This window comes from Caenorhabditis remanei, chromosome I, assembly GCF_010183535.1.
Source record: "Caenorhabditis remanei strain PX506 chromosome I, whole genome shotgun sequence".
NCBI lineage: Eukaryota > Metazoa > Nematoda > Chromadorea > Rhabditida > Rhabditidae > Caenorhabditis > Caenorhabditis remanei.
The window spans coordinates 8,389,929-8,409,887 of NC_071328.1; the positions used below are offsets into that span (position 1 = coordinate 8,389,929).

Here is a 19,959-nt window from a genome sequence, read left to right on the forward strand (position 1 = left end):
AATAATTTCTGATCTCTTGTATTTTCAAAAATCCAGAGGTCAAATAATGTCAACCTTTGCAAATCTAGATTTTTCGTCCCATCCATCTCCATTTTTCCTTTGAATTCAGCCATCTCTCTTTCCAACTCATATCACTATATTCCATCTCAGAGAGTTCCCAAGAGATCTTCGACTTGTGCCCCCTCTTTATTCTCCTGACGTATACATATATTCTGGACGGGAGCACAGAAAAAAAGTGGGCGGGGCTTGTTGGAGACGAGGGCTCATTAGCTCATTTTCGACGGGTACTGAAGAAAGCGGACACCACTAATAAGTTTTCGTGGAGTGATACTTTACTCAGAGTCTCCTAAATATTCTTTTTGTTCAGTTTTGAACTTTGACACTTATTTTTGGGAAGTCCTTGTTTTTTTGAGTTTTCAGTTTTGGTCTTTCAAGTTTCCGCTTTTCGAATACCTCGTCTTGATGTTCTGAAATCTGAATCTCTTTGTCTCTCTAGAACTTTCTAACCCTTTCTTATATTCGGAATGTAACGTTCTGTGTTTTCTGCTTCGGTCGGTGCGATCGGAATATTTGGAAACAAGTTTGGAATTTTAGAAAGCATGAAAATGTTTCAACATCAATTTGGTTTAGAGTTCCGCAAACTTCGATATGAAAAATCAGATTTCCTCTAAAAAATTGTTATTTTGAGACTTTGATTTTGTTTCCGAATAGCTTGGAAAATACAAAAGATTGTTTATGTGTATCTTCCTAATAGATGATGGCTTCGCTACTTTGAATGCAGAAGTGAAATTCTCATGATAAAAACTTTCGGAAAAATTATTTGAAAAATTCAACTTCATTGTTAAAGAAGAGTTCAACGCCAACCAAGAATGGTAGTGCGTCTTAGAATTCGAAATTCATACAAATCGAACTTTATTTTCTAATACTTCTCCAACTTTACTATTCTAAATTTAGAAATTTCTACGTCATTTCCTTCTGAATTTCTCCATGTTGTTTCCCTACCAATTATCGTACTATTCCATTTTCTCACATTCATTCAATCCATGTGTTCCAGATTGTTTTCTTGTTTCTTTCCCCCCCCCCCCCCCCCCCCCTTTTGTTTTCCAATCTCTCTTGGGTATCATGAAAAAGTAGAAGACCACCGGCCGTGTGTGCCTTGATGTCTGAAATTCTTTTGGCTTAATTCCAGTTAATTCCTCCACCCCAGAGACTTCGAAACACCAGAAACACTGGTCATTTTGTGGATGTTTTGGTTTCTAATGAAATCGGTTTTTCTTGCAAAATACAAATATGATTTTTGAGTTTTCCAGAGGATATGTCTGATGAAATATTTATTTCTCTTTATCTGGTATCTATCCATTCATCCAAGTGTCCAAATATACTTTTTGGTATGAAAACACAGATGATTCTTAAAAACTTTTCAAGAAGATTTATATTATCTAGACGTTTTCTATTGGTCCAAATTCCAAGTAAAACTGTTCAAGCTTTTCAATACTTCGTATTCCAAACTTTTCTTGTTTCAATATCTTTCTGAACGCCTTCTTCAAAAAAATCTGAAAGAGATGGACCAGTAAGAACTTATTAGCTCGAAATCCTTTTCCTTTCTTTCATCGGTTTTCAATTCCTTTACTTCTCCTCACGTATCCATCCATCTATCCTAACCATATCTCATAATTCCAGGGTCCACCAAAGCAAAACAAATGCAACTTTTACATTTTATTGTTGGTAAGTGGTTCTTTTTCACTTTCTTCCCATTGGGGATTCTCCAAAAATGATGAATCGAAATTGTTTGTTCCTCTTCTCAAAAGAGAATGTGACGCACAGACCACCAACTAAAAAACCAATGGTCACAGGGATGACCGTACTCCAGGGAATATTTGTAGAGGGATAAAATTAGATTTTTGACTTTTATGAAACAAAAAATAGTTAAAGATAGGGCTGGGGTAATGTCCGGACTGAAAAATTCAATTTTGGAGACTGATCTATGAACTGTGGATCTTAAGAAGTTGACTTTCTGCATTCAAAAGAGAATCTTCTTTCAGGTTTGGCAGTTCTCATCTCCGTGTGTTTGACGGCATCTGATGACCGTATCATGGGATGGAACAAGGCCCACGGATTGTGGGGTAAACGGTCGGTTCAGGAAGCATCGGTTAGTTTTTTGACGATATTCTAAGTCCTGAATTTCCGACTCAGAATCGGAATAAATGCTGTTGAAAATAGAGCATGAATAGAGGGAGCTTTCCAAATACTTCTTTCTTCCAGCAAGACAAACGAACACCTCAAAACTGGAACAAGCTGAACAGCTTGTGGGGTAAACGTTCATCTGGAATCGCTTCATTTGACGACGACTACACAATGGACAGCAACGGAGAAAACACTAATGAGGTGGCAATGTTGTACAAAAGGTTCGTTTCTCTTTTATTCAATTCTGCGTGAAATTTCACAGTTCGAAGAAGACATTTATGAGGGAACAGATCTGACGACATCTGTAATACTCCTTCTCATCTGATTCCATTCCATCCGAATTCCTTCAATTTTAAAATCCTTTAGTTAGATTCATTCAGGAATGCAATTGTTTCAGAAGCAGTTTAAATCCTCGGTTTCTTGCTGGAAGAATATTTGCGAGAGTTTCCAAAATGTACTAATTCCATAGTTTCTTTTATTTTTGAATGAAATTCGCTACTATGCTTCACCTAAGTTCTTAGTTTTCGCAATTTTAGCAGCATCTAAAATATAAATTTAAAGTTTTTCCTATTTTTAGATCACCAGCTCAATGGCAACGAGCCAACGGACTTTGGGGAAGATAATTCATTGTTGACAGATTCAAATTTAATTTGAAATCTTGAATTCCCATTTTCCGTTACCATCACCTGTTGTATTCCATGCCATCACCACCACCACCCAACCACTTTTTCGAAGCAAAAATGTATTTATCTCCTTGATTGAATTTCTCACTTTCTGTCCTTTTTTTGTGCTTTTTGTCTTTTTGTCGCCTCGTTCTCTATTGCGCATTATCTTCATTTATTTATCCAAAAAACCCTATATTTTTGAATTTTACATACAATCTGCTCTTTTTTCTTGAAATTATTCTCTTTTTCTTTTCATAAGGATCTCTTTTCGCCGGAAGAAATGAATTTGTTTTGTGTTGATTTATTTTTTTTTAAATGTTTTCAGAAACGTTTATAAGACAAAATCTCTTAGAATTTGAAAAAAATTCAAATTTGAAGAATAGATGAGGTGACCGTGGATGTTCTCAGATTATTTAGAAACTGAAGTAGAGTATTCATCCAGTTTCTGGTCAATCGGGATTCTTTACTTTTTCGTATTTTTTCTGCATAGTTCAGATGATCATCACTTCTTACAGTAAATTTAAAAACACTATGGATAAAAACTAGAATTGTTCATTTCTTGTAATGTTAGAAGGTTCTGGCTTTCTTGCTTGTTTAACAGAAGCATAGTGACGATCCGATCAGTTAGCAAAATTTTCATTTGTCCAAAACCACATCAAACTGAAATTAAAAGAATTCTGATTACATTATTGTTCTGAAATTCCCATCAGTAGAGAAACAAAATTCATGACAGAAATTTAAAAAATAGAGCATTTAACCTTTGAACTTTTGAACCCCCTATTGACCTTTTCCACGTGTTCTCCATCTTTTGTCATTCAAAAACAATAAAGGAAAAATTAGTACTCAAAAACTTCCAATCCTCTGGCTGTCAGTTTTCGGTGAATTGAATCGGAATCTATTTTCCCGAAAATTCGACGAAACTTTCGTGCAAACAGCGTATTGCAACCAAGTCAAAGAATGAAGACGGCCCACAAATCGAGCGGGAAGGTTAGTTTTTATTTATCAATCAACGTGGAACTTTCAGAAATACAGTAAAAAAGGGTGTGGTTTTCAGCTCATCATCCTCTTCCTCCTCGTCTCTGTTCCATGGACTTCTTCCGAGGAATCGACCCCAGCGCCCACCACAGAGCCCACAGTACCACCGGCAGTTGGAGAATCGACAACTGCAGTGCCTCAACAACCGCCACCGCCGACCACTAAGTTGGAATCCTACAATTTTGAAGGGCCGCTCACTGAAATGAGAGGATCCTATACACTGCCTCAGATGATGAATTAGTAAGATTCAGATGTGAATTCTGATGAAACACGTGAGAGATTTTCAGCGATAAAGGACGTCCCGGCTGGGCCTCGATTTGGTCCGTTAATGTGGCTGAAAAGAATTTCGGAGTATACTTCTGGCCTCCCAAGTACTGTCACGCGTGAGTAGTGAACGAACCATTTCCCAGTTTTATTTTTCGGAATTTCAGAATCTATCTCTGTGCAGTCACATCGAAATCATATAATGCTATGAATCAGTTTGACGAATTTGACTGCGATAACAAGTTCCTCAAGTACTATCCACATATTCAACTGATTAAATTCAGTGAGTGATATTCCTTATCTCAAGTAGACTACTGACAGTGCATTCATTTCAGGAAAGGACAACATTTCTGAAATTGTGGAAAAGTTCTATGTGGAAAGTGCTCTTCAATTTCAACAGACAGCGGATAATGTTTATACATTGAAGGCATTGAAAGCGAATCCAAGGTCCTACACAGAGTGGATTGAAATGCTCAAAAAACCAGAAAGTTTTGAAAACTTGGACTGGAATCTCGAAAAAAATGACTTGTTGATTCTGACGAATAGGTGAGAGGGAGTAGAATATTCCATAATTTTCTTGAAAGTCGAGGAGCAAAGTTCTTTGAAACTTACCAACATTACGTTAGAAAAACGGAATATTACTCTCAATCCCACTCAAAAATTGGATATTTTCAGTCGAATGTGCGAGGTGAACAAGCCAGGACTCAACGGGTTTATCCCAATATTCCACCACAGTAACATGCCTCCCGAAATCACAAAAAACTGGCCTCAGTGGCTACCAAATCAGGAAAAAACCGACAAGTTCTATCCAACTGTTACTCTTGCAGCAACTGGACATTCAAAGAAAGACGTTGATTTGTTAGATGTGAGATTACAAACTTGATTTCCATCTCAAAAGTTGATTTTTTCAGTATTTGAAAGGCGACAATATGATCCATAGTCAGACGACACTCGGAAATGCGAATCAACATTGTTCGAATTACGAGAAAGTTAGTGTCTTCGGAGCAAGAAAGCCAGTTTATGAGCATTCTCCATTTGTGTCAACTGCCACTTATGAAGTATTCCAACCAAATCTTAATGTAGCAGGACAAAGATATACGATGGAATTAGAGTTTGAAATGAACAATTGTCAATGGTTTGTTATTTAAGCATTCTATGTATTAGACTATTGATATACTAGTGATTTTCGACCTATAAAATCTGAAAATTTTCAGGATTCGTTTCTGGGCGACTGACCAACATGATATGTCTGAATATAAAAAAATGAAACCAGAAGACACAATGGATCTTTTCATTCAAGAAGGATTCTATCTTCCACCGGATTCAAATGAACCAGTTCCACTTCCAGATGTCCATTTGATGAGTAAAATCAAGTTTACTATTCTGAAAGATGCCGCGTCTGTAAATGATGATCATGAGTTGGTGGGTAGACGCCCAAACGTTGCTGGAATATCTAAAACATTAAATTTTCAGATTGAATTCTCTTTTGGAAATGTCAACGACAACTACTTGTTCCATCACTTTTTCAGATCTAAATCATTCGGAAAAAAGACATTCAAACTTCATATGATCAGATCACCAAGATGTGAATCTAATATTGTCATTGTGAGTTTTCTGAATTCATTTCTGCCATAATTTATACAATTCTTTAATATTTCCTTGTTCAGGATGGTGGTTTTAAAGAGAAGGAAACAACTGACATTCCTAACTTAAAAGATGTCAAATCGTGTTTATACACTTACTCGAGAGAGAAATAGTGAGAGAAAAGTGAACTACTTGGAAAAGAAAGAATACACTGAAGACGAGTTCACTCGTTGTACTTCTGATATTTTAAAATAAAGTATTTGTATTTGATATTGAAAGATACATACCAAAAGAGCAACATGTCGGCTGTGCTCTGGTAAGATCACTTGGAAGAAGTAGTACCAAGATCTGATTTTCAACTGTACATTTCAGTCAAAGCAATTATCTTTTGGACCTGGAATAGTATTTTTCAGACTTGTCAAAAATCGGCCCGGCCCGGATTCAAAAATGTGTACTCATATTGTAACACAATTTTCTGAAATTTTTCGAAATTTAAATTAAAAATGCTTAAATTATCATACATATTTACTTTTTTATTGAATTCTGATCCTTCACCCATTTGCTTTTTCTTAAGTCGTATGTCTTCCTTGCTCCCATTTATTCACAGAGCTATCTCATACAAGACATCGAAGGGTGCAACGAAACATTATATACATATTGTAGAGAAACAGCGTGAGAAATTGGAAGAGAGTGTTGGTTTGGGGGCAGAAGGTGTTCTTTTCCGTCTCTCATTCTCTCTCGGCGCCCCGTTCTTTGCAGTCTGTGCTCTCGTTCCCCTCTCATTTTCTTCATTTTCTTCTCCTTCGCATTCTTCGTCGTCGTCTTCTTCTTCTTCTTCATCCATTTCGATTCTTTGTGAATCTCTCGAAATGGTCGTTTCGGTTTTAGTTTCCGCCGTTTCTGACCTTTCTGATCATGATAATGATTTATCGGTTCTTCTAATCAATATCAAGTGGTGTCGTGTCGGTTTTCAGTGCTTTCCAGACTCATAAAAGTTTCCTCAGAATCGCATTTTTGTGAAGATGGCCTGGACGGATAGGGAAATAAATAAACTCTAGAGAAAATCTCTTTTTTTTTCTCAAACTCATCGAATCATTTTCGTCCGACCTACATTGCCCGACGCGTGAGCTCCCAACTCCAGATTCTCACGACGTTACCGTAGCAACAGTAGTCAACGTTTTTTTCTCTCTTCCACAGATACACAAGCTCCGGCTGATTCACTTTTCCAACTGGAATTTCGTCTCTGCTTTCTGCTTTCTGCGATATCTGCTTTCCTGGAGCCAAAACAATTCTGTCCTTTTCACATGACGACGAGTCAGAGAGCTAAAGAAGAGGGCATAATAGCAGACATTTTCTGTCTCACCCGCTTTTCTCTCTTTATTTTGCCTCGGAAATTCTATTGATTCCTCCTTTTTCTCCGTTCGAAAAAAGGAAATAGTTCTGGACGGGAAGGATTTTTTATTTCCTGTGGATCAGATCTTTTCATTCATAAAATTGGGTTTTTCTCGATCTGTTGAGAGGTCCCTGTTCTATCGACGAGTCTTCCTTTTGTCAACTCCATAGATATTTCATACAATTCTCTACTTTTATCTAGATCCTTGTCAATTAGGTGAGATAATTTTTCATCGTATTTTAATAGGATAGGTCAGTAGCTCAATATTATTCGAAAGCTAGATCTCCCATTTATTCATCTTGGTTCTCCTATTTGGTCCAATCATTCTCATAATACTTCCGTGTTTCCAATTTCATGATTTCCAGAGTGAATACGATTTGTTCCCATGACCATTTTCTCCAATTCGTGGGTCTTCTATCTCTCTCACCCCATTTCTATCCCTTCTCACTTACTCGCTCGACCCAAACAACATTTTTCTACTGCGAAAAGCCCACTTTTCCCCTAGTTTTGCATTTTTTGGAATATCCGCCCGGTGGCCGAGCGGTCGAAGGTGAAAATCAGTCGCGGGTTCGAATCCCGCCCGGGGCAATAACTTTTTTGGACTTATTTGTAGTTAAGTTTCGTGGCTCTCATGACTAAATAGAACGTTCCCAACTATTCAGACTCACTTTTCAATTATTTTGATGTCTACAAAATGCAACTAACTGTCAGATACCTCTGAATATATTTTTATTCTTATCCAATTTTGACACTTTGTTCTTCAAGAGACATCTACCATTTCTATTTTTCAGCATCTCTCGTTCTCTCTCTCTTCGATCATCTGAATATGCAAGTCCAAACGCCTTCGTATTATTATGCTGGTCCTACTCAAATGAAAACCTACACCATGCCAATGGGATATACTGTACAATCTCAAAATGGTGAAAATCAAGTTCCAATTCTATATCACCGTTATGTCCTCACCTCCTGCCCACTCAAAAAAACGAACATTGCGGGAGTCAACCGTCAGAATGGATCCTGCTATTTCTACAAATACAGTGCGGCGGACGACACAATGAAACGACATCTCTGCAGGGCATGCCAACAGATAGTCGAAGAGAGACATTTGAGTCCTCTCTATGTACAGTACTGTGAGGCCACAAAAGATACCATCATCTTCTTCTACAACTGTCTCACAAACAGTGTTGAACAGTACACGTATTCATTTAAAACAGGAGCAGTCATGGAAGTCTTCCGTCCGGAAATTGTTTATGATCGATCAAAAGTCATTTATTCGACTTCTGTGGCTGTGTTGAAAGATGATGAGGAAAAGGAAATGGTTTCGATCGAGAAAGATGGTCATACCGGCTTCAGAAAGCAGATACTCAGAAATGGACGGTTCGAAATCCAGCCACCAAAACCAATTAAAAAATTAAAGATGAAAAAAATAACACCTACGATTGGAACCGGAGACGAAACGGACTTTGAATACGACGATGAGGCTGACAATTCAGAAAACTCCCAGTATTCGGACGGCGGAAGAGTGAACAGTGCAGTGAATCATGATCTTAAAGGACATTCTGAAGAATCCAAATCTGACGACGATGGGTTTTCCCTCTACTTGAGATCAATTGTTCCACTCAAAGCTAGACACTGCCCTCACATGGGTAAAGAGTATATATGTGCTTTCAATGCTTCCAACGAGAAGTTCTCCAGATTTATGTACAATGATTATACTGGAGAATTTCAGGTAATTGAACTTGTTATTTTGGAAAATTCTATTCAGCCCAATTCCGGAAACAGTACTATGTTAGAATCATGCGAGTTCAGGGAATTAATAAACGATTTTTAAATCATACAGTTTTCCTGGTTGACCAATTATTATGACTTTCAGCTCTTCAATTGCATCTCTTGTGTTAATCATGTCTGTGAGGAGAACCTGATCCCAAAGTATGTGGAGAATACGAACCGAGCTGGAGGAATTGTGATGCATGTGGAAAACAATTTCACCGGAGCAATCGAACAATACCGTTTCAACTTTGCAACTTTAGGATTCGAGCAAATTCTTCGTCCAGAATTTCCATACGATCGAACAAAAATAGATCCAGATGTCACTTCTCTTTTTGTCATCACTACGACGACAACTATAGCAGTAATGAAAGATAAAGAAGGTCATTTGAAAAAAGAGCAATACTGTATGTCGACACATAAATTTATTCCGGCTCCACCAGTGGCAGTTAAGACAATCTTCATGATGAGACGAGAGGAACAGGAAAGAGAAGAGAAAAGTATAATGAGAAATAAATATTCGATAGAGACTAGTGTAGCCAAGCCAAGAGTTTCAACGGTGAAGCGAATCCCAGAAGAAGATTACATTGCTTCATCCGAACATTTGACTCATAATCAGAGGCCTCTTCAACAAGCCAAACTGCTTGGTTCTTCTCCTTCTACGACGGTTCATATGAATCAACTGAATGAAATGCTTGATATGATCCACGTTTTGCGAGCCAAGCCTGATCATTTACCTACCATCGCTCCAGTTGAAGCTAAGCCGGTTGATATGAAATTGGTTGCTAGTAAACTGAACAAACTAGAATCTACTCAGCACGTTTCTGCTCAAGATCAACCCGAGAAAGTTTCACTTGGCGAAGTGATAAACCAAGCCACCATGTTGACGGTTAACGAACCATCTCCGGCGACTCACGCTTCAGCTGCAAAGAAAACAGCTCGGAAGGAGAAAACCAAAACTTCGCAACAATCTTCACATCATGACGCCGCAGTGGCCAACTCCATGAAAGGTAATGTTGATATACACAAACCAGCAGGAATGTTTTGAGTTACTCAGAAGTTTCTGATCTTACTCGAATAATCTAACTTGTTCTATTCAGAAATCGAGAAACGTGGCCAATCAACCCCGAATCCAGCACAAATTACAAAGGGACAAGTGAATTCATCACCATATAATCATGGATTTGTCAATTGGGAGGAATTCTTGAGAACAAATCCCACTCCTGCTGAAGTACTAGCGGTTATTGAGACAAAAACTGCAGGAACATCAAAGAAGTCTACCTTATCAAAAAGTGAGTAATCGAGCAGAATTTTGTAAATTAAGAAGATTCGTCTTTCAGAGGCGTCATCGAAGAAATAATCGAACTCAAGGATATTTTGCAGGCACGTCAACAACATAATATATTTCCCCCTATTTGTCATTCCTGCTGACATTTCTTTAATTATTTCTCCACATTTACTTGCATATTTTTCCATTTTGCTGTAAAATCAACATTTTTTTCACCTTCTCACCCATTCATTTCTTGACAACTATTTTAATATTTGATTTGCTTGACCTTTTTTCAGAAATCTGTTCCCCAATTCTGTTGAAATTATTCTCTGCGTCTCTCACTTTCATGCACTGCAGTGTGCACTGTTTCACAAGTACGCAAACATCGCAACGCGAAACCACGTAGGTTTACTTACAGTATTCCTTCACATGTTGAAACGAAACGTCATCAAATTTTCCCGATTTCTTTGTCTTTTTGTAATTTCTTATAGTTTTTCCATGATTTTATATCCGAAATGTATGTTCAAAACTCGAGAATAAAAATATGTCATAGTTTCACATGGTTTTTGAAAATATATAATAGAAATTGGCGAAATTAGGTAGGAAAATAATAGTTTACCTAAATTTTCCGTTTTCAAGTTCATTCTTTCGGCTCTACCCGCTTTTATGATGATTATCGATATTTCAGAACAATAAGCTCATATTAAAGCACGAAAAGAAATACTAAAATGGAAGATTTGGAAATTGAGCAACCAAAAGTGAGTCCTGTGATCGGATTTATTCGGTAATTTTCACTATGTTTTTGTTAGGTTGCTTGTGGTTGGAAAGGGTGCCAGAACTCGTTTGCGAACATTGAGGGGATGAACGTTCACGTGCAAGCAGATCACATGTTATATCGTTGTCTTGTTCAAACTGAGTATCAAGGAAGAACGCATATCTTTGGATTCGAGCACCAGCAATCCGAGCACCAGCTTTGGATGCGAGCACCAGCTCAAAAACAAGGTAGTGTGTTATCGACATTTATTTTCACACTTTTCTAGTTTTTACTGAAGAATATTTTCGAATTCCAGGAAATCACCAATCTCGATCGAACGAGTCAACTCCACCTCGAAGCCCACTAGACTCACAAGCGCCTGAAATTCCGGCTGCAGTTCCAATCCTCCAAGAAGCTTCTGCTCCGGTTCTTCAGCCGGTCACTCCGATTCCTTCTCCAGTTCTTCCCCCAGTTCCACATTCGGGACCGATGATTGTTAAAGTTGAGAGAGAAGTAGTCATTGAGGAAGGAGAAGCTCCGATTCCTACGGACAATGTTTCTACATCAGGAGCTCTTACTTTGAATGATCTCTCCGAATCTTTTCCGAGCACTTCTTCAAGAAAAAGAACAAGACGAGGACCAGGTTCCAGACGAAGTGCAAAAGGAAGAAGAACGAATTCGAAATATTGGACTTATACTGATCAAGTGAGAAATTTACTAGAATGATTCAAGAATAATATATTACTGTTTAAACTTTTCATTTTGCTCTCATAAACGGATGTTGAAGATAGTTTACAGATCTGTAGCATAAACCTCATGAATTGTTTTTTTTAATTGTGATCCGTTTACAGATGAGCTATCGTTGCAATGTTCACAGTTGCTCTGCTGAGTTCTCCAGTGCCGAGGCAGCTAGAAGTCACTTTAACTCTAACCATGATCTGGAACCGGTAAGCTGATGAACGTTCACTCTCCTATTAATAAAGTTCAAGACAAAAGATATGACCTCATAAAAAAGTCCCCACTTGTGGGAAACGAAGTTTAATTTTCAGCATATCCCGTCAAACAATAGACAATCACAGGAATCCACATCAGCTCCTGCCTACAAGCCAGCAAACAAGAGACAGAAGTGCCCACAAGTTGGATGTACAAAATACTTCATGTCGAAAGAAGCACTGGCAAGACATTTCGAGGAGATGCATGCAAATGAAACGGTTGTTTCTCAAGATACTTCCCAGGACGATGAGGTAATATCAGTTAGCAATAAATAGAAAATTTTAAAGTTATTATAAACATATATTTGCAATCAAATAATTTTAGCCGATGGAAGACGAGGATCACGTTTCGGATTACGAAAGAGAGGAAGAGGTGGATGATGAACAGATGGACGAAGAACCTGCGGTAAGCAATCTTAAAAGGATTAGTTGATTAAAAAAACCCAAAATTGAATCTGAAACTGATACTCACCCAATACAAGATATTTTTACGACTTCCGACAAACATCACATCAAAATATCATTATTTTTACAGGTCTCTAACAATATCAAGCCCGAGTACCACTTCGATCAATAAGCATGCATCTATCAAACATCAACTTTAACATCATCTCAAACTCTAAATCTCTTCTTTGTTTTTTCCTTTCTCTGTTTCGGTCAATTTTTAAGAACTTCCCAGACTACCCATTTTTATCCGGTATACTTTTTTGTTTCCACAAATGTTCCTCAAATTTCCGGCCTTACAGTTTCATCTCTACAATAGCAGATAATGCTCATTCCCCGTTTCCCATCCTCCTGAATTCTACCGCAAGAGTTACAAAAATTATGCCTGTAATCCCAAATACTCATGATTCACTACTTCATCCCATCCCGTTGAGACCCCATTTCTATCTTCTAATAATTCATACATCCATTGAATTGTATCTTTTTTCTTGGTTTTGAGTCTCCGGAAAACGCTGAATCCAAATAATGTCTTTATTCTTTGTTGGTTTTGGTTGGCATCACTCCTTGATACCTCGCGTACTCGTGTATGCAGAACCTAGAATTAGGCAAAGCTTCAAACGAAATGCATAAAAATTTGGGTGGACTAAATTGAAGGTTGTAAATCTCTAGGGCCGATAGAAGTTGAAACTAGATAGTTCAGATACTATTGATAAGCTTTCTTCCATATCGTGTTGTTCGGATTCATCCAGATTGAACCAAAATTCTTATTTTCTTATTGGTCTTCTGCTATGACGTGCATAGGATCGCACTAACCAAATGCTTCGAGTCCCTCGGTGCAGTCCTACAGCCCTTATGTCGTTGTGTAATGTCTGAAAGCCTGATGCAGTCCTTTTTCTCATCCTCTTCCTTCATATCTGATGGGAAAAGAGACCCCTCCTTTTTCTCTTTCTTTTTCCCATTCGGAATACATTTTCTCTATTACACTCCTCCTTCTAGACTCCTCTTCCTCACATCAACGCAGCTGGTTGAATGGGCAGTGGGAGGAGAGAAGGAGACGAAATTGAAGAATGACACGCCCCAATTAGATGGTGAAACAACAGAAAGGGGTGTAATGTGTTTTGGCGTCGCGAATTTTTAGGGAAAAATTAAGAAGCGAGAAGGAAAATTGACTTCTTGTCCTGAAAAGTCCAATAGATGACATGTATTAAGACCTATTTTTAAACCAGTTTGCGGACACTGAAAATGTCATCTTTACCTAACATAAATTCGGTTTTGTTCTATTTTTTAATCCAGATTTCCTTTATGAAGGTATAAACTTTTATGTTAATTGAACAATGAAAACTCAAGGACTTTAAGATTCATAGGTTTAGGATTAACTATTCTGAACGTATTCTTTTTAATTTGAGATTAACTTAAAGTTATTCTGTAATCTAGTAGCTCTGGTTCAAAAACGTTCTACGAACACTTGAATTTATTAGAATATCGTTGTCAATCCAGATAGTCCAGATTGAAAGTCAGGGGAACGTAGACATAAACAGTAGATACAGCGTCACTGCAATTCCTCATATCTCATCTGAAATAAACTTTCGGGCCTCTGTAAAGATGCCCTGAATATTGGAACCTTTCTTTTCTAGAAGTTTCATAAAAAATTCCATATTCTCCATTTTCATCCTAGGGATATCTTCCACATCGTTGTCGCCATTTTCCTCTTTTTCCTTCTTTTTCTTCCACATACACATACATTGTATTCCTATATATTCTCCTCCCCCACCATCTCCCGCCTCCTTTCTTCGTTTTCTCCTCCTCTTTCCAATGTCAGTCGACAGTCAGTAAGAGAGCCAAATCAAGAGACGCAGGTCTCTTTTCTCTCTCTTTCAAACACAACGAGAGAAATTATTCGAAAGAGGGAGAGTGATAGAGACGGCAGAGAAAATGATTGGGCGACAAATAAGAGATCAGAGAGCATGAAAAATGGAGAGATGCAGAGTACATAGAAAGAGACGCAGAATGTGCAAGAGATGGAGAGTATACACACCCCTTTTCTTCTCAGCCCAACCCCCTCCGCTTGCTGGAGAGAGTGAAGACCCACCCCGGCCAACCGACACCGCCTTTTTTCCATCTCCTCCCACTCTTGGGTCTCCACCCCTTATTTCTTCTTCATGTCACTTCTAGAGCATCTTGAAAGATCCAGAATTGAAATTTTGGAATTTTGATCGATATTGGATAGAGATCATCTAGAAAACATAGAATGGAAGAAAAATAAGAAGAAATAGAAAAATCGGAAAATTGATTCGATTTATGAAGTGGGTGGAGACATAAGAGGTTGGAGATTTTATTCTTACTTTTCGTTGGTTTTTGTTTTAAACTTGTCGGTTCTTTTGCTTCAAATTTGAAGTATACGAGTATTTCCTTCCTCTTTCCGAGTGACATCATAGGTGATATCACGTTGTCCTTTGATCAGTGATAATTTACTTATCGATAGCTGTAAGTAAGTAGTGAACGTTTCGATTCAAGATATTCGTGGTTAATATGTATTTTATCTAGATTTTGAACGTCCAATTCGGAGTAGAACAGGAATTTTCAAATTGAAATAATGGTGACTCAACTGAAAGCTGAACAGTGTTGGGACAGTACAGCGAGTATATTCACGTGTCAAGACCCATGAACTTGATTCTCGGCTATCATCAATGTCTGAGACGATGACTTCATTTGATTCTGCATGTATTACAGTACATTCATTCAACTTGAGCTTACATTAAGGTAACTGTTCAGGTTCTAGAAGGGATTATAGCTTAACCTGTAGATGCAATCACTGCAATAGTTTGGAATGTTCTGAATTGCTTATCAAAGAAGCCTACATATTTTTGAATTCTATGGAGTTTCGTTCTGAATCTTGAAGGTATACGTAACGAATATTCTACACCTAGCTACATATCCATCTCATGATTTAGCTCCCACGTTTCAATTAGTAGATATAGCCGGAAGTTAGTTCTCACAGTCTAGATGTTCTTCTTCAAAACTATTGGAGGCAACCGAGCTTTCGAAGCACTAGTCCACGCTCCTATCACTTCCTCATATTCCTATCCAACAAATAGTTCAAGTCGATCGTCTCAATTGAGCTCATTTTCTCGCCTACTCCTCTTCCGAAGTTCCTCTCCCAGCACAGAGTCAGTCGTCGGGTGGTCTCTCTCGCCAGGTGTTCCTGTTTTATTTTTTCATCCGAAATTTTCTCTCCACCTTCTCAGTCTCCTCCTCTTCCTCTACTTTTCTCTTCTTTCGTTTTTTTTGCCGCCCGCCCAAATCCTTCTCGTTCGTTTTGTCTCTCTTTCCACTCATATATGAAGCATGTGAGACGCGGACGGACCGCCCGACGGACAGGGCAAAACGGACGAAAAGAGATTTTGAGGAGTAGGAGGTGGAGTGAAAGTAGGCAAACAGGCCGACCATCCGATTGCTCACCCGCCCAGTTTTGTGTGTCTAAACGAAGAGAAATGGGATGGGACAATCGGTACGGTACACAGACAAACACACCCACTTTTTCAATTCTAGAAAATGACAAATTGTGGAGAATCTTAGAAGATTTATTTTTGAAGGTTTGACCATAATCCAAGCCGAAATAAGTTTAGATAAGGCCTTAGGCGTTGTACCTACTTACCAGATTCCAGTATATGAAGCCTACAGATCAAAATTCTGATGAATGAATGAATGTGACCTTGAAGCATCTCAATTCATATCTCCGCCCATTTTTATATTAACACGATTTCTAAAACAATGTCCGTGTGGGCGGATCTGAGATATCGTAAGAACAACGGTTAGAGATATATAAATACTATAGTAGTTGTTCGATAACTCCCAAAAATCAGAATAGGCCAGAGAAGTAGAATCGGTGATATTCTAGCTCTATAAAGATAAGACGGAGCAAAAGTTCCAGATTTGTCTTAGTTGATTTATTAATATTTAAAAAAAACAACGATTTTTAAGAGAAACATAATCATCAATAGAGCGTAGTTACATCTTCATCAAATTGCCCTCCCATCACGATAACATAAGTGATGTGTTCTCATTTTCATCTCTTTCTTCTTTTTCTTATCAGTTATCACAACTGACAGGTCATATGGCTTCCTCTCTATCTTCTCTTTCTCCATTTTTCCAATTTCCTTTCTCTCCGCCCTCTCCGCTCGAATTCCGGCCCCTTTTTCTTTATTCTCTCTGTTTTTATCCCGTCTTTTCTCTTCCGATACTTCCACCTCCCACCGCCCACAATTTGTCAAAAGAGGAGAACTGAAGCCGAACAGGTGTCAAGGCCACTGACATTACGTGGCCTAGCTTTTTCTAAGCCATTGGGAACTGTATTGAGGCTAGGAAGAAAGAAACGTGTCGTTTTGTTAGAGAAACACTTGCTTCTCGGCTGAGTGAGGCGGGCGCAAAGGCGGGTTTTGCGCCCGCCCGCAGTCACCGGGAGGAGGAGAAAAAGGCTTCTTTGTTTGTCTCTTCTCTTCTGTATGTTGTCCCGGCCCCTTTTCCTTTCCAATTCTCCTCCTCTTTTATGTCAATTACTTTTGAAACTGTAAGTGCATGACGAAAAATGCACTGCACATGATACGTTTATCTTCTACAAAACACCTATAAGATTCGCATCCGGAATATACATCAAAGCTTCCAAAAAATGGACGATCTACATTGATGTGCTACCTTAGCTTTCTCGTATTCAAGAAACATTTGGACATTAATGAGAGAATTGGAGGTTTCAAAATGGGATACTCAAGATTTCCTTCCCCATTAAAACCTGAAAATGACTGTTCTTACATCTTGATATGAAGAAATACTTCTGCGCATAGAAGGTGTTTGTTGCTTGAGAACGCGATGATCGCAAAGAAATGGTCCCGTTCTTATCAGTTGAAACCGTTCCGATGCTAACCTCTCAATCAACAAGCACGCCTCTAACAAAAAAGAGCATAACTTTTTTGTCCATTCTAAAGCAACGAGATACTAACCCAGAGAAAAAGATAACGAATAGAGCACACTTGACAGTTTGAGGAGAAAGAGGAGGACACAACCCTTCCGACAATCAGACAAACAGTCAAACTGATAGAATGAGAGGGCGTGTGTTACATAAGCACACACCTACTTTCTTCTTTTTTCGTAAGTATATTTCATATTTCTGAATGTGAAACACGTTGTTCTGCTTCGCTCCGCCTCAGAGAAAACACCACCCCCTGATTAACTTGTTTTCGAAAAATTTAGATACTTCGAAGCGGAATAAATTTGAAAAATGAGAATTTCGGAAGTTAAATGTTTACCAGCCTCAGATCATACTACAACTTCTGTGTTTGGTCTAAACTTGTCTGAACTTAATTTTTTCGATGGATTTCTAAATTGTTAAAATTTGTTGTGAGTTGTTGTATTTTTCTAGATTTTCATGCTTAGCTGTGGAAGTTGATAACTGTAAAAACACGTGCTTGCAATTAATACGTCAATAATTTAGATCCAGAAGCAAATAACCATTTCGCTGATCTAAATTTGTATTCTTTGTCGAATATTTCAATCCGCGCGAGGGCCGAGTGCTATCTAGGCCACTCCCACAAACGCAATCCGAGAGAAACGCGACATTGACAATCAATGGAAAGACAGACGGTCTCACAAGAGAAAATGAGGGCAGGTGTGGAGAGGGAGGAGGCAATCCGCCCTCTTATTCCCTCCCCATTTCCTCCTTTTTCCTCTGTATTCCTTCTTTTCCTCCAATTGGCCCCTCCCTTTTCTCTAAATTTCTTTCACTTGCCTGTTATTTTCAAGTTCTCGGAAGGGATTTCCAGATTACGACATCTTCCTTTATATCAGGGACATTTTATATTTTTTGCAGCGTTGGTTCAGAATGAAATTGTTTGGAAATGGTACTTACTTGTGTCGCAACTCCGGGTCGGCCTCTTTTCGATTAATGCCCCTCCCTCTTTTCTCTGAACGTCTCTTCTTCTCATGTGATGTCTCTCTTTCTTGGCTCGATCACGCCTTTCCCTGCGATAAAATACTGGACGAGTTTGAATATTTACAGCTCTTTAGATTTTTTAAAGTTTAGTTAGTGTATTTAGATGCAGATTACACACAAATGCCAATGTTTTTTATTCCTGACGAAACTTCGAAATTTCCAATTATTTCATCAGTTTTGGGTTTCCGCGCATCCCCAAAATAGTTCAAATCAATACTCCTCCCCCTGATGACCCACCTCCTTCTCCTATTCAATGATCTGTTTTTTATTCTGCCTCTTTCATTTTAATTTCCACGTGAGAATCACTATTAGAGATTCTATTCCACTAGGAGACTATCACACACAGACAGAGAAAATAAACCAGTCTTCTAATAAGCCACGCCCACATTTTCTCTCCCTCTCTTCCTCTTTTTTTTTGATACATCAACAACTACAACTATTACTATTACTCCTCCCTCCCATCTTTTCTGTGTGTTTGTTACAAATTCGATACAAAACGGTATATCGAGGGGAGGGTTAGCGCCGCCCGTTTTTTGATTCTTTTCCACAACTGTCTAAAGTCTCTAGGGTTTGCACTGTCTCTATTTTACTTTCTTTCTTTCTCTGATACTAAAAGTCTAGGACTAGACTGTCTAGGTTGTATCCGAGTTTCGAAATTCTGGGCTCGGAAATATTAAGTGTATGCGTGCAAAGCGTTTAGAAACCTATTAATCAACAGTTTACCAAAGTTTCCACTTCCTCGCCTATCAGCCCATTCTTTCATTAAAATATTGACTATGATGGCTTCTCAAGATGGCATTATTTCTATGCACTTTTTCCATCAAGAACATATAGAATGCTTTGCAAATCCCTGCACTCATTTGGGCTTCCTTTTTTTCGTCTCTGTTTCATCTTCATATAACCGCAACCATATTCATTCAATCATTTAATACCGTTCTCCGAATACCTGATTTATCAGTCAACCACTGAAAAAAGACAAGAAAAAACCAGTCCCTCCCACTCATCACAACCGTTCGCTTCTAGATGAAACGATAAAAAATAAGAACGAAAGAACATTTTTGTAAGGTTGTGAAGTGAGAGCGAGAGAGATAAAGGGGAACAATGACGACCAATCTCGAGGTGTGATATTTAGCAAAAAAATAATGGAAAGACGTTTAATTGATGAAATTCTTTTCTTGACCTTGATTTGGTATCAAATTCCATAAATCATCGTGGTTTCTGACCCGAACGCAAATTTTCACAAACTTTTATTTTTCAGCTAATTCTTCAACTGTATACATTCTTCCTATTTCCTTTTAATTAATACTCTCACTCACAATAAATTCCTTATTTTCAGATCCATCTGACTTCTAAAATCAAAATCGAAACGGAAAGCTCTGAAATCTGAATCACATCTACCGTCAGCGGCCTTATTTTAAATAATGTCAAAGCCGGGTCAATCACAACAACAACAGATACCTCAGCAGCAACAAATGCAACAAAACAAAATGATGATTTTGCAACATCCGAGAACAACGACTCCAGATGGATCACAAGTTTATTTATTACAACCAAATCAGGGACAGAATCATACTGGTTCAAGACAGGTAATGAGCAAGTTTTAAAGCAAAAAAAAACCTTAAAA

The 19,959-nt window shown here is 38.2% G+C and overlaps 4 protein-coding genes across 4 annotated transcripts; all 4 read left to right on the top strand.

Annotated features, from left to right (window-relative positions):
• Window positions 1-1,700: 1,700 nt before the first annotated feature.
• Window positions 1,701-2,807, top strand: GCK72_001698 (uncharacterized protein; the record flags this gene model as incomplete). The annotated part of the gene is made up of 4 exons (XM_003115084.2): window positions 1,701-1,725; window positions 2,043-2,149; window positions 2,263-2,405; window positions 2,762-2,807. The coding sequence occupies 4 exons, from the start codon at window positions 1,701-1,703 to the stop codon at window positions 2,805-2,807; spliced, it is 321 nt and encodes a 106-aa protein (XP_003115132.2).
• Window positions 2,808-3,806: 999 nt separating this feature from the next.
• On the top strand, window positions 3,807-5,905 carry GCK72_001699 (uncharacterized protein; the record flags this gene model as incomplete). Its single annotated transcript, XM_003114883.2, has 10 exons — window positions 3,807-3,836; window positions 3,904-4,124; window positions 4,172-4,267; window positions 4,316-4,431; window positions 4,484-4,694; window positions 4,824-5,013; window positions 5,060-5,283; window positions 5,363-5,570; window positions 5,622-5,753; window positions 5,816-5,905. The coding sequence occupies 10 exons, from the start codon at window positions 3,807-3,809 to the stop codon at window positions 5,903-5,905; spliced, it is 1,518 nt and encodes a 505-aa protein (XP_003114931.2).
• Window positions 5,906-7,951: 2,046 nt separating this feature from the next.
• Window positions 7,952-10,252, top strand: GCK72_001700 (uncharacterized protein; the record flags this gene model as incomplete). The annotated part of the gene is made up of 4 exons (XM_053723082.1): window positions 7,952-8,854; window positions 8,999-9,902; window positions 9,993-10,184; window positions 10,233-10,252. The coding sequence occupies 4 exons, from the start codon at window positions 7,952-7,954 to the stop codon at window positions 10,250-10,252; spliced, it is 2,019 nt and encodes a 672-aa protein (XP_053591727.1).
• Window positions 10,253-10,890: 638 nt separating this feature from the next.
• On the top strand, window positions 10,891-12,485 carry GCK72_001701 (uncharacterized protein; the record flags this gene model as incomplete). The annotated part of the gene is made up of 7 exons (XM_053723083.1): window positions 10,891-10,920; window positions 10,972-11,164; window positions 11,233-11,621; window positions 11,768-11,863; window positions 11,966-12,160; window positions 12,234-12,314; window positions 12,444-12,485. 7 exons carry the CDS (start codon window positions 10,891-10,893, stop codon window positions 12,483-12,485), a joined length of 1,026 nt encoding a protein of 341 aa, XP_053591728.1.
• Between the last annotated feature and the right edge of the window lie 7,474 nt (window positions 12,486-19,959).